We start from the raw sequence: 27,608 nt of genomic DNA on the forward strand, positions 1-27,608 counted from the left end.
TTTGTTTCTTTTTGCCATGTTACTCAATATTAACAATGTTTTAAATAGAACATCTTAGGATGTCTCAATTTAGCTCGTATTTCAAGTGGAGTCGTTAGTTATATATTTTGCAAAATCATGAAATAATAAGTGGCTAATAACGCTGGTTAATAAAATTGAAACTATTAAGTTAATTACCTTAACACTTAATAATGAATGTAGCTGAAGCAGCAGGCAGAAGCTTGTAAATGTAAAACCTTGATTGTATACTAGAGACCATATGAAGATGATAGAAATGCAGATAGATAAAAACGAAACAAATCAAGATGTTTAGATTAGGTAATCTAATCAAAAGTTTAAAAACAATAATAAACTATCAAATGAAAAATAATGTAAAGGGAATATATGATAAAACATTTGGAAATTTATTTCAAAAAGGTTAGCTCATAGTTAGCTGACCTAGTGCCAGTAGTCGTTCTACTGCAGCATTGACGTCCCCGAAGGTGGCGATTAAGGCCTGTAAATTTGCTTCTCTATTCATGAAGCCCATTGCGGTGAGTTGTTCAAGTTGCCTCTGATATCTCTGTTCTGGTGGTACTACACTATCCTGACGTCCTCCCATCATAGCCAACATCTGTAAAAGAATATTTTAAAAACAATACATAATATATAAATATTTTGCGTGTCCATGATTAATAATAACATTGCAACAGCAATGCAGATAATCAATTTCAAGATTAAATAATCAAACTCTAGTTAAAGAATTTATTGTAGACACACCCATAAAGTATATTATGTATAAGACATAACAAATAATCCACAAAAAGCTATAATATGAGAAAAATTGGTAAAGCTACCAAAACAATCTATGGTAGATGTCTTAACAATGATGAGACAAATAATGACTATACTCCAGTCATAGCATTGAGCAATTTCTGGAAAAACTTCTTCAGTAGTTCTAAATGAAACCATTGCAAATTTCATGGAACATACCTTATTATTCACATTGAATAAAAGAAAACTACAATAAATCAAAAATGAATCATGAGGTATATGCCTAGAATTATTTCAAACCATTCTAAATAGTTAAGTATAGTATAATAGTACCAAGAACATCAAAAACAGAAAATTAAACAAATACCTAGAATCTAATCCTAATGAAAATTTAAATTAGTACCTCTGAAAATGCATTTGTTTGTAGCTGCGAAGTAGTAGTGGTAGTAGTAGTTCCAGTAGTTGGACTGGTAGTACTATTTTGAGAAGTATTGTTAGAGCCGGAATTAGTAGATGGCACTATTCCAGGAACAAGATTACCCATTAATCCAGGAGCAGTCTGTCTAAGTGTATCTAATCCTTGCTGAATTTGCATAACTGCATTCATAGCATTACTATTTGTCATCAAATTCATCATCTCTGGATTTTGTAACTGTTGCATAATCTGTGGCATCACAGTCCTCAATTGTTGTCTTATTTCAGGATTATCTTGTAGCAATGGATTGCTGCTAATAATATTTTCAACTAAGCCAACATCTTGTGCCACTGCATCCAAAAATGGCTGCATGGTCTCCATGAACGGTTGCATGTTAGCAGGAGTAGCTTCTGTACCTCCAGTACCTCCCAAATTTTGAAGTAGACTAGATATTGAGGGAGGGGTAACTGATGATCTATTAGTATTGGTGTTATTTGAAGTATTAGTATTAGATCTTTGAGGGTTCCAAGGATTTGGTAAAGGTTCTGTGTTTTCTCTTCCTTGTTGGGGATTATTTGTAGAAGTATTGTCCACTAACCCTGCAAAAGGATTTCTAACAAATTGATCTGCAGTAGCTGAAAGCATAGGTTCTTGAATATCTCGATACATTCTTTGTAGAGCATTATAACCTCCAGGAATACTTTCCAAATTACTAATAGCTCTGTCATGAGTTCTCATCAATTCCTGTAACATTGAAGGATTTCTTGCCAATTCCATAGTTTGTCTTAAAAGTTCTGGATTGTTGAGCATGTGACTGATTTCAGGATTGCGCTCCATTAGTTCTTGCATCTGAGGATTTCTTGTCAATAAAGTTCGCATATTTTCGGGATCATTCATTATTCTCTGTACTAGTGGGTTGTCTAAAATGTTTCTTATCATATCTGGATTTTGTAGTATTTCATTCTGCATGCTGGATTGTAAATCTGCCATATTGGTACCTAGTCCTAATTGATCCAGTCTTGGCAAACTACCCAAGCCTCCTAAACCACCAAAATTTCCAAATGGATTTGGAGCAGGATCTGAAAAGAAATAAAATTTGACATCTATATAAAATAATCCCCTAATAACATGGTGTATGAGTTTCGTATTGTAGAAAAACATGTAAGAGTATTCTCTTATAACAGTGCTTGTATGACCTCATATAACGAGTTATGTATTAAGGAAAAACTATGTGTTCCAAAATCAAACTAAGAACATTTTAAATAAGAAACTTATACATATGTAACTAAAATACAGTTAAATCATAGATCAAATATGTAATTCCAAAAGCATTTTCATACATGTGTTTTCGCTATAGGAGCTATCTGAAATAATGTTTCACGGACATCTTTTTTTTTTTGTAGAATGTTCAATAGTTTCACCTTTCGAATTTTTATTATTTTCTTTACTTAAGAGCATATTTTCACGTTTGCCTGTATTTATTAAAATTTCACTAAATAAACTTTCGCCTACTTTATCAATTAACTGCATGGAGCTTTCTTCAGCACTAGTACTTATAATGCTTGCATAAGATGTATCAACTAATTGTACAAGGTCTTCCTCATCTAAATTTTCAGTCCCATTTATTAATTCATAAATATCGAGTTGTTCATATCATCAAATTCTTCTCCACCTACTAATCAATATTTACTAAAGGTTTAATATTTATACTCAAAGAATCTAACAATTTTTTTTGCAAAACTATTTCAGGCCAAATATTTTTATTTTTTAGTATGAATCTTTGGTACCCAAATGGTTTAATTAAAGTCCAAATAAAGAAACATCAATATTTGATATTGAAATATTTCATTAAGCCATTTGCTGATACTTTATATACTGAAATAAATTAACAAATCCATTGTATTGTAACTTTAGTTGTTACACAAATTAAAAAAAAGTAAGGAAATTATGAGACAATAGAATAAAACTGTGAAAAGGTTAAGAAGTTGAAATTTTGTTATAAAAAACAAGACAACAGGAGAGTCACATGTTATTATAAAATGAATGGTTTTAAGGCGAAGTATAGGAAATGAAAATAAACTATGGAAGGTAAGAGCACTAGTAGCATACATTTTAGTGAGGATATTTCTTTAAAAAATAATTTTGAATAGAAAACTAAAAAATATTTTTCAAATTCAATGCAGAGCTATTAGGTTAAGCTAACTGATATAATTAGAAATTACCAGGAGCTTTATTTTGGATATGCATTTTTTTACTTAAAAGTGCAAATGGTCCTATACTAGACATGGCATGACCAAATTCAGACATCACCGAGTACTATTTGCAGTTATGTTGATACTGCTAAACTAATAAAAAAATTGGAATAAATAAAATGTCTAGTAGGCATTTAATGCTGAAGATTTAAAATAGAAATTATAGAAACGACATTTCTACACCTTTGGGGAGGGGGCAAGTGTTATACAAATAAAATTACATTATATGAAAATGCATTATAAGAGTACTGAATTTCAGTTGGGATTACTGTACTTGGTAACAACAAAAAGTCAATAGTAGGTATCGATCCAGTCTAATCATAAAATAACATCAATTATTGAAGTTAAAGAATGCAGAAATTACTAGAGAAACAATTATTGAAATAAGTTGATAACCAAAGAATAGTTTGGATGAGTGCCCAAGTGTCTGAACAAGATCAATGTTGTTTAAAAGTTGATATCTGAGAAAACAAATAAAATAAAAATTGAAAGAAAATTCAGAAAATTTATTAATCAAGGACAGACTGCAGAAATACGAAGGACAAATTGACATTTTTAAGTCGGAAGTTATGAAAAACTTGAGCTAACTACAATATGAAATTACTGATTAGAGATGTAACAGAATACAATCCAAAATAAACACTGAATTCTAAATGAAAAAGAAATAATAAATGCATAGAGAGTGGAAGATATACATAATTTGTATACTTTCATCACTACTAAGTTGGAATAACCAAGTTATTATCTTCAGAGACTGAAGGTAAACTAAAATCTAATAACTTGACTTACCTTTTTTATACTAAATTTCACCACCAACCTCTCCCACGAAAATTAATTCCAGCTGGAAAGAACTCCTTGGCCGGAATATTTATGTTCATTCTTTGACTACTAAACTATAGAGTGGGCTGTAAGGAATTGGCCCTTTGTCCCTATTTAAGCTAGTTTAGCAATTTTACTGCTTTTAAATTCGATCAGATTTTAGTTTCCCTTCAGTCTCTGAAGACGATAACTTGGTTATCGAAAACACACATCAGACAGTGTAATTGTGAGTGTTGGTGTAAACAGTGTATTCAGTACTTTCATCATTATTTATCATTTCATAGTATTATTATACCAATTATTTCACTCAGATTTACATATAAAATTGGAAATAAAAATGAGTTTATTAACCTCTTGTAAGCTTTTGTCAGAAGTGCAGTGTACCAAAAATAATGCACATAATCTAGAGAATAGAATCCATTAATCTGTCAGAAATGGATTTCTGACAGATTAATGGAAATTAATATTCTCCGAGTGAACAAAATCATAACAATTTGAATGTATACTGTTTTTAGGTAAATCATAAATTTTGACTTGCCTAATAAAATTTACTCACACTCAATTAAAAATGAATTTCCAAGTACCAAAACTTTTGCTACATCACTTTATAGATATAACTAGTAAAATTCTCAATTTAGTGCACAACTAACATGAAAAAACTTTTCTAATGTGTAAAGAATGGGTTTCTCAAAAATTAACTAAAATCAAACTACCTGGTGCACGAGTTGAGGTGGGTTCAGTAGTAGTCGTAGTATTAGGTGTAGATCTTTGTGCTGCTCTAATAACCAAATGAATAGTGAGACCATCTTTGATATTATGTTGTTGCAAAGTCTCTTGATCTTTCATAATTTTTCCTGCAAATATCAAGCACAGTTGATCTGGTTCGGCCGTAAATTTCTTTCGAATGACCTCTTTAAACTGAAATAGTATAAGAAATATTAATCTCAACTTGGATTGAAGTTTCAGATAAATAAATATGAATTATTGAGGAACTCACATTGTAAGTTAGTTTTAAAGAGAATTAGAACAATGTAATATTCATATAATGATACATGAGTAATAAATACTAATGTTAGTGATGAATAATAATACTAGATATACTAAAAACTAAATTTATTCAAGAGAGACTAAAATGAGGTTAGGTGTGACGATTTCCACATACTTCTTTCACACTGCAATCCTCTTCGACTTGAAATGATTCTTTGTCTTTAGGAGTTTTAACATGTACTGTAATTTTTGTTGATGAAGTATTATCTAGAGCTTCGTTGGGTTCATTATTAGATTTTTCTTTATTTACCGGAACATCGTCAGCCATGTTTTACCTGGAATGACTAGTTAATTTTGTAACTATAAAAATTCTTCTCCTTACACTTTATTGGCAATCCCAGATCTTCACAGTAATTTTCAGATTTAGATATAAACTTATTCGACACTATTTTTACACAAATAGGTTTACAAAACGATTAATAAAAATTTAGTTGTGACACTGAATTTCATCATAACGAACATAAGTTAACTGTCATATGTCAATTGGTAATAAACAATTTACAGCATATCATAGGTCAAAAAAATTGACACGTCAGTCTAACCAAACCTCTTCTAGAATATTCTGAAACATTTTGGCGGAAGTTTCAAAATTATACAACTATCAATATGTTTATATAAGAAAATAAAAATGACAACGTAATGGTAAAATATTTAAATGAATATAAGAATAAAATCGGATTGTTGATTCTTCGTAAATTATTGATGTGTTGATTATAAAGTAACTTTAGAGTGCAATTACACAGGTAATTTCTCCGAAAAGAATTTATTAACAGCAGAAAAGTGGGGAATATTAAAAAAATTGATTTTCTGTGAAACCATCGCTGTTTCTCAAAAAAATCAATTAAGAGCTGAGAAGTGCCTATTTTTTAAAATTTTTAAAGGTGAACCCTGTTGTTATGAAAATAGAAAAAAATCTGTAATCTAATCAAGCTATGTTGGTTTTGTAATGTAATATACTAAAAACAGTGCTATCAACGAAGATTCAGAGAAAATAAGTTCCAATTTCTAAATATAAACTATATGTGAGAAGTATTGCGCAACGCTCATTACATCATTTAATATTTTGTGTTTGCGAGTAAGGACGATGCGATCGCCTCCCTGTCGGTTTTTCAGGCGCGAGGACATGAATATAAATCGAGAGTGTGGATGGCTAGATCTCCTGTCGCCACCGAATAGTCACTTTTTGTGACTATTCAAAATATTTATTCCACATTTGTTTGTTATTTTTTGATGAATATTGAAAAAATAGAATAGTTCAAATTTAATTTTCTCATTGTGCCTTTGATTTCATAATGAGAATATTTGTAATCTTATCAAAACAACAATGGAATATTCCTATCAATTTGCACATCGTTCATATGCGACCGACAAACAAATATTTAATATCGTCATAAACTTTAATCCAACTTTTCAGACTTATATGGATATGCATTTAAGTCCATGATAGATCCATAAAAATGGACATTCAACACAGTTAATTTAAAATTTTTATGATCTGTCTTAGAGCCTGTTCAATATTCCTTAGTTTTCAATTTTTTTTAAGATAAGCACTATCCTAGACATTACACTTTCAGTATTATCCATTAACATACATCTAGTCGATTCAACGTCTTAGGAAGATTACTCTAGTTCATAGATTTTTATTTTAACCATTATATTTATTATATGGTAATAATAAAACAAAAATAAGTAGTTCTATATAAAAATTTTAAAGAAATAAGGAGAATGCAATAACTCCTCTCTACTATTTTAAAAAATATAAACTTACCGTGTTAGCTACAACAAAATGATATTGTCATCAAGATGTGACCATTATCTCAGCAAATCATCTGGATATAAATAATTGATATCTATGACTGGAATAAAACATAACTACACATATTTATCAAAACAAATATTTAATAGATTTGTACAAAATTTATAATTTAAAATAATGAGCTTAAATGCAGGATAAGTTGTCTTAAAACTAGGTTTTTAGAATTTGATTATTTTGGTGTTTTACACGTAAGGTTAATTTTCAATAAAAAAGTCTTTATACAATTTGAAAATCATCATATCATGCAGAGATTTAAAATAACACAAGCCAACAAAATGACAAAAAATAGCGCCGAAAATGTAATAATTCATGTGATTATTTCAGTATAACGATTCAAAAAATGCCACCAGATTTTATTTATCGGCTCTAGTTTTTGAGGTACAGATTTTATTTTCTAAACTAGCCAAAAATAAAGGAAAAAATTTATCTCGACAGACTTCAGATGATTGGTACCATTTTATTGTTCAGTAACAAATATGATTCAATTTCTATTGGTTATTCTACTATGATGAAGAAGAATATAGAAAAATTGCACTAGTTTTCAAAAAATTAAAAGTAGATTAATGGGCAATTTTTCTTGATTAAATGGTAAACTTACTTGAATAATATCTTTATAACTTTGAGGCAGAAGAGTTGGAAATTAATATAAAGTTAAGAAAACAGAATTAAAAATATCACCCCTCCCTTTTGCATATTAGAAATGAAGTCGGTCCCTTTTTCCAATTAAACTTCTCAAGAAGCTTGTTACCATCCATATTTCAACATAAAATTGTTGCCATATGGAAGTGCACTTCGCAGTGCGACAACAGTACAACTGCTGAAATTCCCAGTATAGTCAAATTTAGTATAGGTACCTCTTCATTGGACCAAAGCCATTCTGGTTATCTAAACCAGCCATTCAGCGATGGCAGTGAACGTATTGGTAAGTATTTTGTTTCCTACTTTACGAGCTGCACTAAAAAGCTCTATAACTAAATAAATTAGAACTGAAGAAGGTAACGTGCATGATCACGGAACATTGCCCTGCCAATTGTCATCTAAACTAAACAAGGGAAAGTTTCCTATTGCTTCTGCCAAGAAGCCATTGAGACATCTGACCACTTGATTCACAATTATAAAGCTGTCTCCCAAAGTCGAAACAAGTAATGACGTTTCACCAATAAAGATAGTGAGGTGTTGGTATGGTACGGTGTTGAAAAATAGATCTTCAAGTCGATCTGTTTCTGAGGTTTATATAACCGAATCGACTTTTCTAATACACATATTAAGTTGGATCTGATGGAGAGCTTGTGAAATCTTCAAATCGAGATAGAAATTGATTTGAGTACTTTTTAGGTAACTTTCCTGTAATTAGAACACCTCAAAAATTGATCTGATAAAGTTGAAAAATTATGGGTACCATTTGTTGGCCTGTATCATAATGCTACGAATAAGTCCGCGATATGGGCCCTGGAGCCGGTCCTATCTGGTTGTAGTGGAATTCGTCGAAGTCGTGACACGTTTGATATCCACGGGATTCGTTTGATGTTTGTTTTTATATAAGTTTTTATCATAACCGGCGATTTGTTTACATTGTTTCTTTTGATATAATTTCTAGGAAGGTCTTATTATTTATTGGTTCTGTTTGTTTATTTTCTAGAACTTTTGAGAATTTCTTTTTGGTTATATGAACGAGTTTGTTTAGCGGAGTGAGTTAGTTGATAATAAATAGGCATAGTGGACAGAATGAAATAGAAAAGTAACCGAGAATTTAAATAAATTATATAAGTTAGTTAAGTATTAATGATCAGTTATTTATGATATACGTTAGTTAAGTGTAGTATAAAATGTTTAAATAAATTGAGTGAGTAAAATACAGTGTTCATAAATTTACCCCACGAATAGAAAGAGTGTAAATAAATAAGAACAACATTATATTGGTGTAAGGTGTGAAGTATTGTGAATAAATAGTGACATAAACATGACAAAGAGACTAAGTGACCTGAAAGTGACAGAAATCAAAGCCGAACGAGTCTTCCACCTGGATCTCGTCAGTTTCTACTAATGTGAAGATTTCGAACATGAAAGACGACATCTCGACCATGAAGAGCGACATTTCTGCCGAAATTTTATCATTGATAACAAGACACTGCCGCTGACATAAACTTTTTAAGAGTACGAGGTAGAAATTGCCTGACTTGTCTATTTCGCTTATCCATTAGCACCAGAGAACTTGATGGCATGTTTGGGCAGAACCATACATGAAGAGGGTGATAAGAGTAAACTTGACCAAATCGTATATTTGATCAAAGGTAGGGTTGAGAAGAAGCCAAGGATCCGAGACCTATTTTTACCGAAAGGACGGAAGACTGGTAGAACATCAGGCGTCAAACACAAAATCGATACTGGTGATGCCAAGCCAATTAGACAATCAACTCGCAGACTATCAAGAGAAAAGAGAGAGAGGAAGCTGAAAGAATAATTCGAGAGATGGAAGAGGAGAAAGTAATAGAACCCTTTACTAGTCCATGGGTGTCTCTAGTAGTGTTCGTCAAGAAAAAGGATGGAGCTACAAGGTTCTGTGTGGACTATCGTCAGTTAAACAACGTCACGAAGAAAGACGGTTATCCTCTACCCCAAATTGACGATACAGTAGCAAGCTGTTTGAACCTAAAGTCTGGATATTGGCGAGTAGAGATGGCCCCAGAGGATAAGGAGGAAAATGCTTTTTCGACCGGATCTGGACTATGGCAATTCAACGTTATGCCATTCGGACTTTGTAATGCACCTACGACATTTGAAAGATTTATGGAAAACGTCTTGAGAGATAAAAAATACCTGATTTATTTGAATGACATCTTGGTATTGGGAACAACATTTAAGGAACATCTTAAAAATTTAGAAGACTTATTCAAGCAACTTCAAGCTGCCCAGATCATGATAAACCCAAAGAAGTACCAGTTATTCCAAAACCGAGTCAACTATCTAGGCCATATAGTGAGCAATGAAGGAGTGGCAGTGGATCCAGAGAAAAGTGCCAAAACCAGGCGATAAACATTAAGTTAGAAGTTTCCTTTTTTCACGTACTTTCGAAGATTCATAAAATTTGAAGATATTGCCAAGCCACTAACTCGACTCACAGAAGCAAGAGCTTTCCACTGGGAGGGCAAGAAAGAGTGCCAGGATACTTTAGTGAAGTTCTGTCTACACCAGAACGGAACTACTGCGTCACGAGAAGACAACTTTTGGCAGTAATGAGGTCCGTGGAGCACTGGAAGAAAATCAGCGATCTACCTGGCAAGAAGTGTCAAGATTTTCACCGGCAATAAAAGCATATTGGGCTCAGTGGGACTACCTTGTCCCGGAAGAGGGTCTTTTAAAAAGAATCCTTGAGAACGATGATGATTTTGAGAATACAGCTAGTCATTTGAAGAACGAGAGTAGTCGAAGAAGTTACACTATAGTCCATCGGGAGGTCATCTGAAAGTGACGAAAGCCGTGAAAGGTTTTATTGGATGAACAGTTCCGACGATGTGAAGGACTGGCGTAAGAAATGTATGAATTGTGCTACGAGTAATGGACCACATCGTAAGAGAAAGGCACGCATGAAGCAGTATAATGTTGGAAGTCATTTCGAAAGGCTTGTGCTTTAGATATCGCTAGACCTTTTCCGACGACAGAAAGTAATGGTAAATACATCATAGTTGTGATGCCTCGGATGTATTGGTGAAAGAAGTTTGGTTAATTAGAGAAACTTGAGAGCAGATCCCAGCCCCCGGCAAGACGCAGAGAATACAACACGATTCACAGTACATCTTCTACTTGGTAATAAAAAATGAATTTCAAGATCAATTCACCTAACACGATGTGTGGGAAACGCTTCAAAGCATCTACGACCATGTGTTGGAATCCGACGTGAAGAAACTGACTTTAACCAAGATAGCAAGTAACCAGTTCGATTGGCGAGTCGTCAGGAGATATTCCAGGATACCAGGGTTCACATATTAATTTGCTACCCGTCCCCTCATCAGTACCTGGTGAAGACAGTACCCTGTTAGGATAGGTTAGGTTACAGGGTCAGCCATATTTGTTAATTCGTTTTTACTTATATCAATAGACAAAATATAATAAAGCGAGGTTTACGCTATTTTGATTTTAGAATTCGTTGTAATTCACAATAATTAGAAATTTCTATCGAACATGTTTCCTAAATAAAACCTTTATTTTCCAAAAGCCGTCTGTGCCATCAACAATTGATCTATACAGAATGGTTTTATAGTTAATATAATTGTTTCTTTTAGGCTCTTTTGAATGTGACTAATTTTGTTACAATTTGTTGGTCCAAATCCAAATTGATAAGTAGAAACTAAATATAAATTCTTTTCACATGACGCATAATTTTTGGAATTTCTACTTTTTAATAAACTACGTATATTTGATGTGAACATGATTTAAGAGATACAAAAACAACTTCAAAAGACTGTATCTATATATAGTAAAAAATTAAAAAATTATATAACAAAAATGTTTAACGTTTTATGTTACCTTGTAAAAAGTGTCTTGCAATGAGTACATAGACTTTATATAACTTCAAATTTAATTACAAACTTTTAGTTGGAACCGCATCATGTCAATTTGCAATTATATTAAAAATGAAAAATAAAATAGTTATTAATATAGAGAGACGGGTAGATTTAAATTGGAATCAAATGAATTCGGAAGATTCATAGTGATATTTTATATTATTGAGTAAAATAAATAAGTTTTTGTTGAGCAAGTTTTTATAAATAAAAGTAAAACTACTCAGATATGCCATACTCCTCGTACTTCCTATGTTTATATATTTTCACGTTTACTTCCTATATATATTTAATGATAGATGATACACTATGTCTATATCCAGTATATAATAATGCGGTAGATGTAGAATATTGTTGAATAGGCATTTCGGGATTTTGGAAAACTTGATCACTGTAACGACTATTCACATTTTTCACATACTTTAGAATGAACACAGACATTTTTTTATGAAATATAAGAATTAAAAATTGGAAAATTTTGAAATTAGTATTGGTTATTAATCTTAATTCTACTTTTTGGCAGTGAAGATGTGGATATATAAATAAACTTTGTTAAACGTTTTATTTAAATATTATATCAGAACTAAAGAAAATAGAATTTTTATTAAAAAAAACATAATAATACGATCAAGAAGCAGTATCGGGGCAGAGAAATAAGAGTTAAATATAAATGACATGTTAACTTTGTTAACAAAATTTTAAATATTAACCCATAAACATGTTCATAAAACGGATTTTGATTTATTAAAAAAAACAAATATTTACCATATCATGTGGTTTTTTAGCACAGTACAAAGTTGGGTAAACTTTGAAGGTGTACTTAAGTTTTTGTTGTCCAAACGACTCGTGTTGAAGCACCAAGTTTCAAGATATCAAATTACTGTCAGTCTTAATTCACTTCATACTAAAATATATCAATTTTCTAAGCGTAAGGTTACACTGCATGATGATGTGTTCGATTTTTTAGTCAGTTGTTGTACGATCTAGAGGTCAATTTTTGTTTATGAGTTAACTAGAGAAGTAATTTCATGTTTTTATGCCGATTTAAAGGTCAATAATTAAAGGATTACCATAAAGGAAAATTGTGTAAAATTTATGGAAGTGGTAAGACAAATATAGAGAGCAATAAGTTAAATATTTATATTTTTCTCTTAAAAAATATCTTTAAATCATATTCTATAAGTAGCTCTTAAAGTTATTCCAAGATTTTTAGCTTAAGGAGAAACTTGTTTTTCAGAATTGATATTGAAGTTATGTTCAAAAAGGTTTTTCTTATCAATGGAAGAATTATGAAGGGGGTAAACCCATGTAATTATTATAGAACATTTGTTTAGATGACGCTATTTGATTTATCAAATTTTCCATTTGTAATTTCTCGTTCCGAAAGCATATTCGACAATTCTCCTTTACAGTCGGTAGTTTAAAATTTCTTGTTTTTGAGTGATCCTTCTACCATTAAATTAGTTTCCAAATGATGCATCATTGCCAAGTAGCCAATGGCAGGCAATTTACTTTGAACTACCGTTTTCGGCTATATTAATCTACTAGGCTTTTCAAATAAATAAACAAACAGAAAAAAAAAAGGAGAAAGTGAGTATTTTGCTACTAGAAAGGTAAGAATTGAGCACAGGAACAAAAATAAATATGAATTAAAAGATTTTAATATTATCAGCTCTATCACTTGTAGATATTATGCGGATGGGGTTAGATATTGAGCAGTCTGGTTATTATGAGAAGAAAAAACTATTCAGACCATATGAAACATCTCTGACCTACAGTGAAATATCCAAAGCTAAATACACTGTTCAATTCAGAATACTAGCAATCAGAATAAAGTACCCCTACCTTAGGTATCATAAGACATGCGGGCTTATTACCAAACATCTTTAATGCTGCTTCATAATTTCAAAGTTTAATATTCATATTTATGTGAAAAACTTAAATGAAAGCTTCAGTACTTACTGAAGTATTAAGGTATATTAATTTCTGCTCAATGTTAGTAAGTGAACATTCAAATGTCGAAAACAATAAAAAATATTTGTTGTTTTTTTATAATTTTAAAAAGGAATACATGTTTTTGATTAATCTTCAAATATATGGTATTATTTCAATACATATTTGTTTGAAATAAATATATTTCAAGGAGGAATTTTCTAGAAAAAATAATTTGAGTTTATGTAATCATGCCCCCCCTGTCCGACAACGAATCGTACGAGTGCATACGAATAAAAAATCGCACGTGTCCACATCCCATACACCCTTATCATACAGGATATTTTAGACTTTTAGATGATATTGACAGTTTTGACTAAAATTTTTCATTATTACAGAAAATTGAATAGATTAATGAAGATTTTTTCAAGGTATAAAACCAATACAACTGTTTCATCTTCATAGAAAAGTAGCAATATAATCATATTTCATAATTGTAGCATCACCGGAGATGCCCCATTTCTCAAATATGTTTCTACTAATAATGATTTACTTTAAGTTCATATGTATTTTTTAATATAAAGATGTTAAGGAAAGTCAGTTGATACACAATATTTTCATTTATGATGGTATAAACGTGATAGATTGCAATTTGATCCAACAAAATACATTAATACAAAATTCACACTTATTATAAATATACGAATATGTGTTATACTTATCCTGTTTTAAGTTACATGAAAACTTAAGCTTCTGTAAAAAAATATTATACACATTCAGAAAATTGCACCGAAAAGATAAATACTTAACTACTAATGATTGGATTAAAGATAAAACTATTTTCAATAAAATAGATGAAATTTGGATACTTTATCATAACTATATATAATGTAAAATATAATTAATACTTTTTGAGTAGTTTCAACGGAAAATCTTAATCTATTCAATAAGATTTATGCAAGAAATATTAATTTCTCACAAATATGGTCTAAATTGTTTTTATATCCATATGTGACAAATTCAAAGTTGCAAACATACTTTGTCATACTTAAATTATATAAAACTTGAATAATAAGCTTTATTACAGCAGAGTTTCAATACTTGGTCGTGAATCTATATAAATTGTACAGAAACTTAAATAACTAACTAATTAATAAATTAATAAACTTCCTTAAAACAGCTAGAAATAGAAATCAATAAAAACATTAACAATTTTTTCATTTGAAAATTTTCTTGTTGAAACCTTTCCATATAAGCCGTACTCCAACTGGAAACGCAAGACTCATTACACGAACTTAACGGTTTTCCATCTGTTCTGAAACGACCCTCTCGATAAGCACTATTTTAAATGGAATGGAATTGACTAATTAGCGTGAATTGTTTAAAAAATACATTAACAGTTCCAACAGTTGCTAAAATGATCAAGAATTGAACCAGTACTTAGTTCATTTAAGCCCATTGTACTGAATTACTGAATACGTAACTTCTAAAAAATATAACAAATATATTGACAATTGATATAAAAAGAAGTTTACACTGGGCCATAAACAAAGAATTTTTTGACAATCTTATAAAGAAGCTTCTACTTGTCAGAAAACCGATGAATATATATGATAGCAGTTAAAACAATACGAGGCATATTTTTTAAGTAAGTACCGTTTTGCGATTCCGCCGCCGCAACCCCAAGGTCGTCGTTCCGTACATGCGCGCTGGTTACCTACATCTCTTGTCTACGCACTGACGCCATTACAGTCTGATTCTTCATTGTGTACGTTGTTTACTGAGTGTTTAAGATGCCTCCGACAATCGTGAGTCCCGCCGATTGTGAAGTACTGGCTGTTATACGATTTCTTAGTGCTAAAGGCGTAAAATCGATCGATATTCATCGTGAGATCCGTGAAGTTTACGGACAAAATATTATGAGTGATGGAATGGTAAGGAAATAGGCGAGAGCATTTAAATATGGTCGCACAAATGTGCATGATGAAGAACGGAGTGGGCGTCCTTCGGTCGTTAATGAAGATTTGGTGCAGAAAGTGGACGAAAAGGTGAGATAAAACAGTGTTTTGTATCGCATTGTGACCGAGAACTTGAAATACCGGAAATTGTGTTCACGTTGGCTTCCAAAAATGTTGACGGATTTGCACAAAACCCAACGTTTAGGCAGTGCATTGACTTTCCTTGAGCGGTACCATAATGAAGGTGGAGATTTTTTAGACCAAATTGTTACTGGTGACGAAACATGGGTGGCCTACGTCACACCAGAAACAACAATCCATGGAATGGCGACATTCATCATCACCCAAAAAAGTGAAGTTTAAGCAAACAATTTCTGCCCGGAAAATCATATGCACAGTTTTTTGGGACAAAAAAGGAGTATTGCTAGTGGAGTTTCGGCCTCGTAATAAGACAATTAATGCAGCGTCTTATTGTGAGACATTGAACAATCTGCGTCGTGCAATCCAGAACAAAAGACGTGGCAAGTTGAATAAGGGTATCTTTTGCTGCATGACAATACCCGTCCACATGTGGCTAATTGTACCAAAGATCTCATCAAATCTTTTCAATGTGAAACTCTAGATCATCCTCCCTAGAACCCTGATCTGGCGCCCAGCGACTACCATTTGGTCCTGCACTTGAAAAAACACCTGGGCGGTCAGCGTCTTCAAGACGATAACGAAGTCAAAACAGTTTTGACACAGTGCTTCAATATTCACGAAAATTATGTAGAAAAGTAGATTAAGGTACAGGCTTTTATGAAAAAATAAAATTATTGCGATATCTTTGCACTTCTTTTTTTAATTCCAAAACGGTACTTACTTTGCCTCGTATATAGTTCAACTTTTTTAAGGTATGATAGTTTCAAAGGCAAATTAATGCACTTGAAAATAATAAATAAATGTGTCTCAAATGAAATGTTTACATAGGTTTAACAATTAGGAAAAAGAATTCTGAAACAAACTCAATTATTCTATAGTTTACATTTTTTCAAACACATTGAATATACTAAATAATTTCCTTAAAATTGACACCAGTGTGCTTATACATGTCACTACAAGACCAAATGTCAAAAACATTGTATTTGTTATTATCAAGTATGTTACCAAAATATATTTTCATCATATACGTCGCTAATCACCAAGAGACATCAATAATGGAAATTTAATCCTCAAAACAAAATGTTTCGAATTTGACACAATAAAATCAATATAATGAAATAGTTAGTCAACGTTGTGATTTATTAAACTTATCAATAATTTATAACTGTGCAATAAACATTTGAAAAAAATTCAGTACATTTCTTACAAATTTGGGTCAATGGGATGTAAACATAATCACATTAAAAAAATGATTAGTTATATGTAGTTTTACCATCTAGTCAGTGTAATTAAAATAAGTATTGCAAAGGTTATCATATATACCCCTACACAAGTCATTATAACAGAATTTTTAATAATTGTTGGCGAATATCTCGTGTCAGTAGATGGCGCTGAATTTGTCTTCTATAGCGGTGAACAACATTACATCTGTAAGGGTGTTTGATGCTATATATATTTTATGTGTTTTTAGTGATTGTGGTAGCATTTTCTTCATTTTTTCTTATATGTTTGCGTGGTTAGAACAAAAAGTTGTGTTAAAGAATCAATCTGAAAATGATGAAATTTGAAGTAACCTTTTTCAACACCATATAATAAATTGGAAATAATAAGCAGACAACTTAAGGTGAAGCGTTTTCCAAAGCAGGACCTATATCATGTGTGCTAGAAAAAACAAAATAAAAAACCATTAAATTTGTGTTTACAGGCGTCAAGTATAACTTCTCAGCCTCATGAGATAACAATTAATCTGAATGAAGTATTTAAAAATTGGAAATTTAATTGTTCTATCAATTATCAAAAAGGTGCACAAGAGTTTTACTGGCCACTAGAATAGGATTTTAACAACTATAAAATATGTAAAACTACAGCTTTTACCTTGTTTTTATTGTTTTGTGAACCTTATGGATGTGTGGTTGTTTTAATCTCAGAAAAGTACTATAAAAAGGTATATTATTTTACTATTTAGACTAAAATTTTAAATAACACTTTTTATTGATTATCAAATAAAAAATTAGTCGTATTCTGGCTTTTCTGATCACCTCTATTGATGTTTAAAAGAAATTAACAGATGTCGCCCACTTCTTAATTTTCGCGAATATCAAATGGTAATTGTGCAGTATTGTTATTTCTTGTAATACCATTCAATTCAACTAAAAATAGTTCTATTGTCGAAAATGGTATTTTCAATATATAAATACTGATGAATTATTTTATTGAATTAGTATATTCATTAAAAATCATTAGTCCGCATAAGTCTTTCAGATATGATCACAGAAGTCTTCCTAGTAAAAATCGGCTAATGCAATAGTTCAATCCCAAAGGGTTTTGATAGATGGCGCTATTAAATGCGAAACGAATTTATTAAAATATTTTGGACAATTGCAGAATTAGATTTCAATTTTCTTCATTATTTATATACAATATTTTCAAGGATAACATTCTGATTAATACTGCAAACTATTTGCTAATCTCTCGCCAACTTATCAGTGTGTATAGTTATACATCATAAAATGGTAATGCTTAATCATTCTATATAACCAAAATAAAAAGTGATTTATTAATTTTGTTGGTTATAATAAATAATAATCACTAGAAACATTTGTAAGATTCACAATAATTTTTCTCCTGTGAAGAGTAAAATTGATATGTATGATTAAAGACAACCAAATCTTAAAATACATTTGAATTTGATTAAACCTAATATTTGTGGAAACACGAAAGGCCTTTAGTGTGATGTTGAATTTGTGTTCTTTTTAAAAAAAAACTGAAACTAGAAACCAAAATATATTACTTCTAAATAACTATAACAGTTTCTCTAAGTGGCTACAATTCAATTTTATGCATTGCTATGCAGATTCAAGATTTCTTATCGATCTCATAATCAATCTTAGATTGTTATATAAATCTCTAACCCTCTACTGCTCTACTATAAACCCATATATGGTTCACCAGTTTTAATATATTTTTTTTCACGTTATATTGCACAAGCAATTACTATGCATGGTGGAAATTAATTGTTATGTTGGCAATACAAAAATATTTTTTGTTATCTATGGTCTAACGTCATTTTGGTTATAACCTCACTTTTCTAAGCGCTTGTGTGAAGTTCAACTCAGTGTCCGTGAACACAATTTTCTAAATAAGAAAGGTGCTGTTATTGTACTAACTAATATATCTATTATTTAATGTTTACTTTCTTGGATATTTCTATCATATTGGGGAGCTTTTTGATGAAACCATATACGGTTTCGTATGCTTTCTAACCTAACTTGATAATTTTTTTAGCGGTACCATATATGGTTTCGTATGCGCTATTAATTTTTTACCGAATGGCATGAGATCTTTTTTCTTTGCTTGCAGAATGGATCCTGTTCATTTTATGGGTCTCAGAAGCAAGATGAAATAGTTCATGGACAGAACACCGAACCAGAATAAACCACATGTATCTGCATTACCTGGGACATATAGCTAGAAGATCAGGAACAATGGAACGATTATTCATAGAAGAGAAAGAAAAAGGCAAACGCTCAAGAGGCAGATCTCCAACTAGATGGGTAGACCAAGCAAAACCATTAATATATATGAGACTGCATTATGCCGAAAAGATTGCACAGAAAAGGCAAGCATGAAAACGACTGCTGATTCAAATATATGTAAATGGTGTCATTTCATCCTATGGAGGATAATGGAAAGAGGAGACAATTTCAACGTCATAGACGACCTCTTGTTATGCCCGAAATAGATGATTGCAATAAAATGGGAATAAAAAAAATCAAAGCCTTTGTTTATTGAGTTTATTGAAAAACACCAGCGAATTTTTTCTTGTTTTTATTTATTATACAAACTATAATAAATCAACGTAATTCAAAACCCACACAAGATAACATAAACAAACGGGCTAACATAACCAAACAAGATATGGAGGAATATATGCATGGTAATATTCACGACTATAGTGGAATTACCTACCTCACGATATTACTGGAACAAGATTTTAGGACAGCCACAAATTAATGAAACTATGAGATGCAATAGATTTGAAATAACAAAAAAATAAACTCCAATGACAACAATAATTATATCTCGTTCAGCAGTCCATGTCATAAGCTGTTTAAAGTGCGCTCACTTTTAGATGGCATTAGGCAGCAACTTTTACTAGTACCTAAAGAGGAATATATAGCAGTTCATGAACAGATAATCACTACAAAAATTCATCATGACTTGAAACAATACAACCCAGCGAAGCCTCAGATTATATGGGATTATATGAGTCAAGTTCTTAGTAGAGTTTCAGGATTTAGTTATGATTTTGATATTTTTGCCCATAAGCAGTTGAAGTAAATAATGAAAATGAAGTGAAAATATGGATATTGAAATGGTATTTTGGGGGTTACTCATATCAACAAATTGTTTATTTATTTGACCTTAAGAGAATTCCACTAATATTAGGTTTCTCATTCTTATGGATTATACGTGCACATCCCGCTCTTGTTTTGATTAATTTCGTTTCTCATAATCCTACTCTAACGAGTGGAGTGGAAATCTAGTGTAGAAGTTAGGTTTTATAATTTATAGTGACTATACTAGTAAAATGGTAGTAAGTTGGTTAGTGTTTACATTGAAATTTCTATGTTCAGGTAAATATTTTCCAATACTCTATATGTGGTTTCGTTTTGAATCCTGCTTAATAATTTCAAGATTGGATTTTGAAGGAGAACGAAATCTTCATTTCATATGTTAATGGATACTGCAATAGAATTAAACAAGTTTTCATGTTTGATTTAAAAAATGCACAAAATTGATAAACCTCCTCATTAAATATTGTGTACCACCTCAACACATCTACTATAAATTCATTTCCCAATAAATCATATTAAATTAATTTTTTAACTACTAAAGTAGGCTCATAGAAAAGTCAAATTTCTGTATTAAAAACAAAAATGATATTAATTGCACAGGAAGTTAAAACTAGCATGGATTTATTTAAATATCTTTTGATTATAATTTCCAAGTTATACACTTAAAAAATATTAATACAAAACAAAAAATCACATGATTCTTGTTCTTGTTTCAATGAACGTAGTATTCCGAAGAAGAAACCAACAATATTATAAACACTTTTTTTTATTAAGTTTAGTTTTAAATGGAAGAGTCTATATATTATTGCAAATTTGGATTTGATAGAATTCTGAACGTATCATATACAGGTCAAAGGATATTTGATAGAATTAAGATAACTTATCACATGGAACTCAAGTATACTATTTATAATATCCAAATTTCTTGAAAAACCATTAGTTTCCAAAATTAAGTACATTTAACCCCTTGTTAGTGTGGTAAGAAGGATTTTAGATTTGTAGAAGTTCTACTCTCTCTCCAACAATTACTTTAACAAAAATTATCTATCTACTTGAATAATTATTTAGGTAATGAATAGTTTGACAAAATAATATATAACTGAGTCGGAATTTCTAGAGCCATTGGTGATATTAATTCTGAACTCAATGTTTCACTACCACTCACAATTATATCTGGTTCTTTGGGATTTCTATAGGCCCCTTCATACTCGTTTCAAATAGCCAGTGATTATAATTGACAATGTTGATGTGTGGTTTTGTAAAGTTCGATTGTGTAACCTTAATTATTTATATTACTTGTTTATTCCATTCAGAAGTTTCAAACTAAGTGACTTAGAATCAAGTTACGCAATTTAATGAATTATAGAAATACTTGGTAAGTATAGGTATTGTTAAAGTGGCAATATTTATTTCAAAAAATATTTACTAGCTCGGATTCACAATTTTAATTGAATATATTGTGTAGATATTGTCTTAAAATGGCACCAGAATCAATTCAGTTATTATATCACACACAGACTTCCAACACCAGACTAACGGAGGTTAAGATGAAATACTAGTAACGGTATTCCAGCTTTTAATATTAAATAAATTTATATTAGAGGCAGTATGTAAACTAGGAATACGTTAGTAAAGAAAAAGTTCTAAAATTAGTATTGATCAATGATTAAGGGGGTATTCTGGTCTAGAAGTTTGGAAAAATCGATTTTTTTGCATAGTTTTGAACGCCTTATTTCCGGAGATACAGTAGTTTTTGTGACATAGCGTCCAAGTCGGCCTGGAACGATTTATTCTACTGGAATTGTTTCTCAAACCTCAAGCGCATTTTTCTCGAAACTACTTTTTTTGGAGTGGTTGACATGATATCTCAAGTTCTACCCAACCAATTCCTTTAAAATTTGGTGGGAATCTTTTTTATATACCTCTCTATCGCGTCTGCTTTGGATTTTAAAAAAATTCAATATGGTTTATTTTTAGAAAATTCGAAAAGGTCGAAAAATTTTTTTTTGGGTAAGGTCAAGGGACATCTTTACAGATTAAGAATTTTCAAAATTTTGTTGATCTAGATCAGTACAAAAGCTGGAATCATATCAATAAGGGTGCACCGTTTTTTTGGAGCCACCACTTTGCCGGCCTCTAATTTATTGAAATTCTGATTTCTTTTCTATATTTTTTTGTATTCTTAAAAAGTCAATAAATGTTCAAAATGTTCACATTTACATGTTTACATTAGTTTCTAAAATGCCTAAAATTTAGGCTTCTAGATCAGAATACCCCATTAAGTATAAAAAAAAGTTTAGCAAATATAGATTAACGCAAAATGAAAATAATTCATAATACTACTTCACTAACAAAAGAATCACTTTTTCGAACCAGAACTTCATGCATTTAGCATGTATTGTTCCAAAAATAAGCTAAATTTAATTAATAATATTAATTTCCATAATCCAAACATGTCAAATTTTATCAAGTTGACTGTAAAAAAGATTTTTATTTGTAAAAAGTTATAAAAAGGTATTCAATTAAATGAGAAAATTAATCACGAGAATGAATTTTCTTCCAAATAAAAAATAATGTTGAACTACTAAAATTACAAAGAATGCAACAATATACATTCCCCAGCATTATTAACGCATAATTTGTTATTTGGTTAAAACTAATGAAAACCCTAAGTTTATTTCACTGGCTTAATTTGCTACTTAATATTTCTAACTGATAAAAGCTATTTTTCAATTCTTATCAATTAAAATTATTACCTATCACAAAGAGGGTGCTGCAGCTTCTGCTTCGATTGGAAAATATTTCTTGTAAGTACAAATGGCACATGTGTGCAATCTCTAGAGAAAATTCTAAAAGACAGCATTTTAAAAGGAATAAGTAAATTTTGAAGTCAAGTAATAGGCCAAGCACCAGAACAAAAAAAGTAGGTTCATAATACAAAGTTATAGAGCCATGTTGAAAAACATGTTTTATCGAATATTTCGCGAACCTCGCATCGTACGACGAAAATAGTGGAGATAATCACAGATAATAATTTTTGCCGCCTTTTTTTAAAAACTTTTTTTGTATAATGCATAGGTTTTTAAGTATAGCGCTCCAAACTTTTCACTTTGCTAAATATATAGTTATCGATTCATGATATATTGAATGACACTCTTTTGGATTTACATTCAGGGGACAACTCTGAACATATTTAAAAAAAAAAAATCCGTTCACTAGAATTTTTCGAAAAAACCGGCCTTGGCCTAAAAACCATAGACAACTGAAACAACCCGTTAACTGATCGCAACTACCCACCGATCTACCAGGGTAGGAAGGATGATAAATATGACAACGACCCGATTCACTCTATCAGTTTCCAAACAACAATGAACATGATCCGGGCCAGATCATGATTGGGTTAACCCAATCATAGTTTCCGAAAAATACTAAAGAAGACCAAATTTTAAGTTTGTGAAGTTTTTTGCTAAATTAATTACAGTATTTTATAAGCGGAATTATGCGTTAATTTTGTTGGGAAATTTAGTTACAATTTTACAGGTAATTTACATAAGTTTAGTTTAGATGCCTTTATACATAGTATGGTGTAAATGGAAGGAATAAATTTGTTAGTTCGTAAACTGGCAACTTTAAGAAAAATTACGCGATATCAATATGTCTGAATAATTGAAGTTTATTAATTACTCAGACATATTGATATGGCTGAATAGTTAGAAGACCTTTCAAATAACACCCAATATTTCTATTTAAAAATTTTAGCGATGACGTCATCACGCTAACATAGTTAACGTCAAAAATAAAAAATTGTCCTCACATATGGCCCGTATAAAAATAAAACTCGACGGGTATGAGGATTTTTCCTCAAAATCGTTGTTTTCGAAATAACTTATTTTTTCCTTTCATTTGCACCATACTGTTTACTATACTGAGTCTGGTCTTAAACCTAACAAAATCTCAATATCAAATGGAACTGTAGCATTACAGATTCTAGTTTTATCGTGCTACTTCAATGTATTATTCATTTGACATATGAGGATTACCTCAATACTTAATATCCATTATATCAGTGAACAAAATAATAAATTTAATAAAAAATTAACCCAAGTTCCAATACTGCAAAAATACGAATACCACAAACAGTGTCATAGTATACAAATGTCAAATTAGGTTAGCAAAAATTTTCAAGAGACATTTTCGACACTGTCTGTCTTTACCCATTTTATGTAATTCAGAATCAAAACATTGTATTTTCAGAAAAATAACTATTGAAGTGCTTGACCAAGTTTATTGGGTATATTCTGAGCTCTCAATCATGTCTATAAAATGTAAGTGCAATTAGAATAATTTTTGTCTTAGATTGATTCAATGTATAATTAATCATAAATGAATCAATTATAAAATTGAAAATATTCAGGCGTTCAAAATGGAAGTTTTTGCACATAGACTTTCTGAATTTAGAAATCAATATTTATAAATGGTAGGTTTTAAGGTCAGTAAATTTGATGTTTATGTTGGACATTTTTATTATAAACTTCAATTCAATTTGCATCGATAAACTGAAAATTTTCCATTTCCAAAAGATGTATATATATAATATGAAGCTTATGAAAATATTCACATGGAAAGCAAGATATAGATTGGTTTTTCTCTCAAAAAGTTAGTAAATCTTTTCCATAAACGAAGAATTACTTTGAATTATATACCAGCTTAATAGCGGCTAGAAGTACCAGAAGTGTCAATTAAAACTATTCAAGAGCATGATATTTCCCAGGAAATTTTCATAATTGAAGAAAATATATTTATTATATTGTTGAATACAAAACTCTGCATTAAATATATTAATGAATATAGAAATCAATTGAAAATGTAAGTTATTAGTATATGAATGAAGAATGGGTTTCTGTATTTTATGAAGTTGTGGTTCCTAGAATTTAAAAAATAAATAACTTACAATACAACGATATGAACAGACAAGAAAACTTAAGTTTTCATGTAATACAGATTTTTCTAATATTGCATCACTTGACAGATTGTCCTCAAATATTCACAGTAGTTAAAAAGTCCACAGTTAACAATGTATATATATATATATATATATATATATATATATATATATATACACATTTACAGTAAAAAATGCAGATTATGGGCTAGCAAGTTGTCTCAAGTAATATACAATGACATGCAGTCAGGCGCTGCGACACTGACGGACTGCAGCATTTTTTAGGAGATACTAATGGAAAGTTGATTGTTTTGCAGGAAATCGGCTCTGGTGAATTGGCGGTACTTGCCGATCCTGCATCGACTGGCTAAAGTAGTTTTTCACCTACCGAACTAGATGTACCTGAACTAAAAGTCACATCTTCTCCTGCTAGCAACTGTCAGTTATCATCTAATTCAACCATCACAAATTGCCTAAGCCTGTCTAAGTATACTGAATACATTTCCACGTCGTTATGGCCAGCACCCTACAAAAAACACAATTATAAATATTAGACATAATATGGTACTTTTCACACCAAATTAAAAAATCCCCACAAGCATTTTTCACAGCTTTTGATGTCGACCTCTTTTTTCCGACTGTGTAAATTCCAGTTTATATTTTTCCTGGCTTCTATATTCGAACAAATTAAGCAATTCATTTATCTTACCTTTGGAATATACCCTAGCATGCAAGTGAGTTTTTTCATATGATGGTCAATTAGTTACCATTAAGTGAAAGTTGTATAATTTCATATCAAATGATTTTTTTACAGCTTTCGCTGTTCACCTCTTTTTTTCCTACTAAGTAAATTCCAGTTTATACTTTTTCTGACTACTATATTTGCACCATTTGAACAATCTGTGCAATTTGTCTCTTATTTTTTGAATATATCCCAGTATGCAAATGAACTTTTTCATAAGGTAGACAAAAAATTACCCTAAGTGAAAGTTATTGTTAAGTATTGTGTAATAAGATACTGACAAACATTATAGTAAAATTGAACAAATGGTGGTAACTGAAACACTTATGATTGTGCAAAATCATTAGTATTCTAAATGACCAATTGAAAATTGAAAATAAAAATTGAGAAAGTATACAAAGAATAAAATGTCCTTAAAAAGATGATTTTCTCTCTATTTATATTACAGGCTGATTGAATATAATACTTTTATACAAACATTGATATAATCCAAACACAATAATTTTATGAGCATTCTGATCTGATATATCACATTTAGAAAGATGAAATGTGTTTATTTTCTAAAAGATCAGATCATAAAGCTAAAACTAGGCAAAAAGTATGAATTCTATGATAGAAGAATTTTATCTAAAACTAATTATTGATTTGGTAGCAGAAACAGAATAGGAAGAGTAAAACTTTTGAATAAAAGTTCTAAAAATGATCACAAAGAAATAAATTCTATAAACATAGACGAATTCACAAAGATATTTAGAATTTTAACCAAAACAGAAGATACAGATTTGTTTAAAATTATTTTTGTTATAATTAATTTCATTCATGAAGAAAGAACACCTATTGTAAATTTTTACAGACACAAAACTTGATGCAAGACTTTTAAATAATCTACTTTCACGATCTTAGATATCCAGTTTTTGAATTAAATTATTATAACGCTACTTTTAGCGTTTATGTTACTGTATGGATTTCTATATATAAAACAGATTATTCGAACATCTCATCTTAATATTATATTTTGGGTGATCAAAAAATTGTACATGAACTTCATTTTTTGAATCTACATCTCACTATAACATCAGCTAGGCTTCCGATACTAATCATGCAAATTTGAATGGGTTCTATTGCTCTCGTTGGATAAATATAATCGCATGTCAAATTGGTTGTTTCAATTGACTTCAAATTCTATTGAAGTTAATAGAATATATATGTCAACAACCGTTTATTCCCAAAGGGTCCATCTTACGACCAATTTCGCTGAAATATCACAAATGTTGCTCTGGAGAAATTAAAAAGGTTAGAGAAAGCAGTAAAAAAAATGTAGCATACTTCTCGCTCTCATAGGAAATTTGATTCCCACTTCTGCCATTCTTATCTTGTTCAATGTATAATTATTATCTTACATTCAACACACTTAGTCAATACTTGATTATACAGAGTGAATCATGAGGAATTTTAAATACTTTTACCATACCTCAAGAAGGATATCATGTGGCTACAAAAAAGTGTCAACTCCTTGTCTTTATAAATTTACAGAGTGATTTGTGAAATTTATCATAAATTTTAATTGGCTATAGTGTTCAAGCCGCTGATTTGATTTTTCAAATTTTTTCATTATTCAGTACACTACTATCGAGCATTCGCTAATCTAAGAAATTCCAGGACCGGCTTTAGAAAAACAAATTTAGGGATTCGTATTGAATATTGCACCCTGTACAATATTTTGTTTAAATGCAAAAATTAGTAACCAACAACATCGAGCAACAATTTTAAAACAATAACTAAAAGTATGTAGTTAAGACGCATAAATAATTACGGAAAAAAGGGAAATATTGCAACAAAATAAACTAAAAAAGCAGCTTCAACACATTTTTGTT

General features: G+C 30.6%; 2 protein-coding genes across 3 annotated transcripts in view; both read right to left on the bottom strand.

Annotated features, from left to right (window-relative positions):
* LOC130900176 (ubiquilin-1) lies at positions 1-12,562 on the bottom strand. 2 transcript variants are annotated; one of them, XM_057810605.1, is made up of 5 exons: positions 12,427-12,562; positions 5,402-7,142; positions 4,953-5,157; positions 1,157-2,247; positions 1-613 (listed from the first exon to the last, which is right to left on the bottom strand). In XM_057810605.1, exons 2-5 carry the CDS (start codon positions 5,552-5,554, stop codon positions 419-421), a joined length of 1,644 nt encoding a protein of 547 aa, XP_057666588.1. In that variant the 5' UTR covers positions 5,555-7,142; positions 12,427-12,562; the 3' UTR covers positions 1-418. The 2 variants fall into 2 exon arrangements, with proteins under 2 accessions (XP_057666588.1, XP_057666599.1); XM_057810616.1 differs by lacking the exon at positions 12,427-12,562 and having other exon boundaries at positions 5,402-5,561; positions 5,609-5,821.
* LOC130900181 (alpha/beta hydrolase domain-containing protein 17B) overlaps positions 8,754-27,608 on the bottom strand; it is a 48,795-nt gene continuing 29,940 nt past the window's right edge. Inside the window, exon 3 of the mRNA XM_057810629.1 lies at positions 8,754-25,518. Coding sequence (XP_057666612.1) covers positions 25,432-25,518 — 87 coding nt within the window. The 3' untranslated portion in view covers positions 8,754-25,431. The remainder of the gene's footprint in view (positions 25,519-27,608) is intronic.

This window comes from Diorhabda carinulata, chromosome 1 (assembly GCF_026250575.1).
Source record: "Diorhabda carinulata isolate Delta chromosome 1, icDioCari1.1, whole genome shotgun sequence".
NCBI lineage: Eukaryota > Metazoa > Arthropoda > Insecta > Coleoptera > Chrysomelidae > Diorhabda > Diorhabda carinulata.

Excerpts from the sequence above, each read along its gene's own strand:
- LOC130900176 (XM_057810605.1), bottom strand. The coding sequence starts at position 5,554 with ATGGCTGACGATGTTCCGGTAAATAAAGAAAAATCTAATAATGAACCC. Across the intron at positions 2,248-4,952 it reads CACCTCAACTCGTGCACCAG|ATCCTGCTCCAAATCCATTT; the intron begins GTAGTTTGATTT and ends ATTTCTTTTCAG. Across the intron at positions 614-1,156 it reads AAACAAATGCATTTTCAGAG|ATGTTGGCTATGATGGGAGG; the intron begins GTACTAATTTAA and ends ATTCTTTTACAG.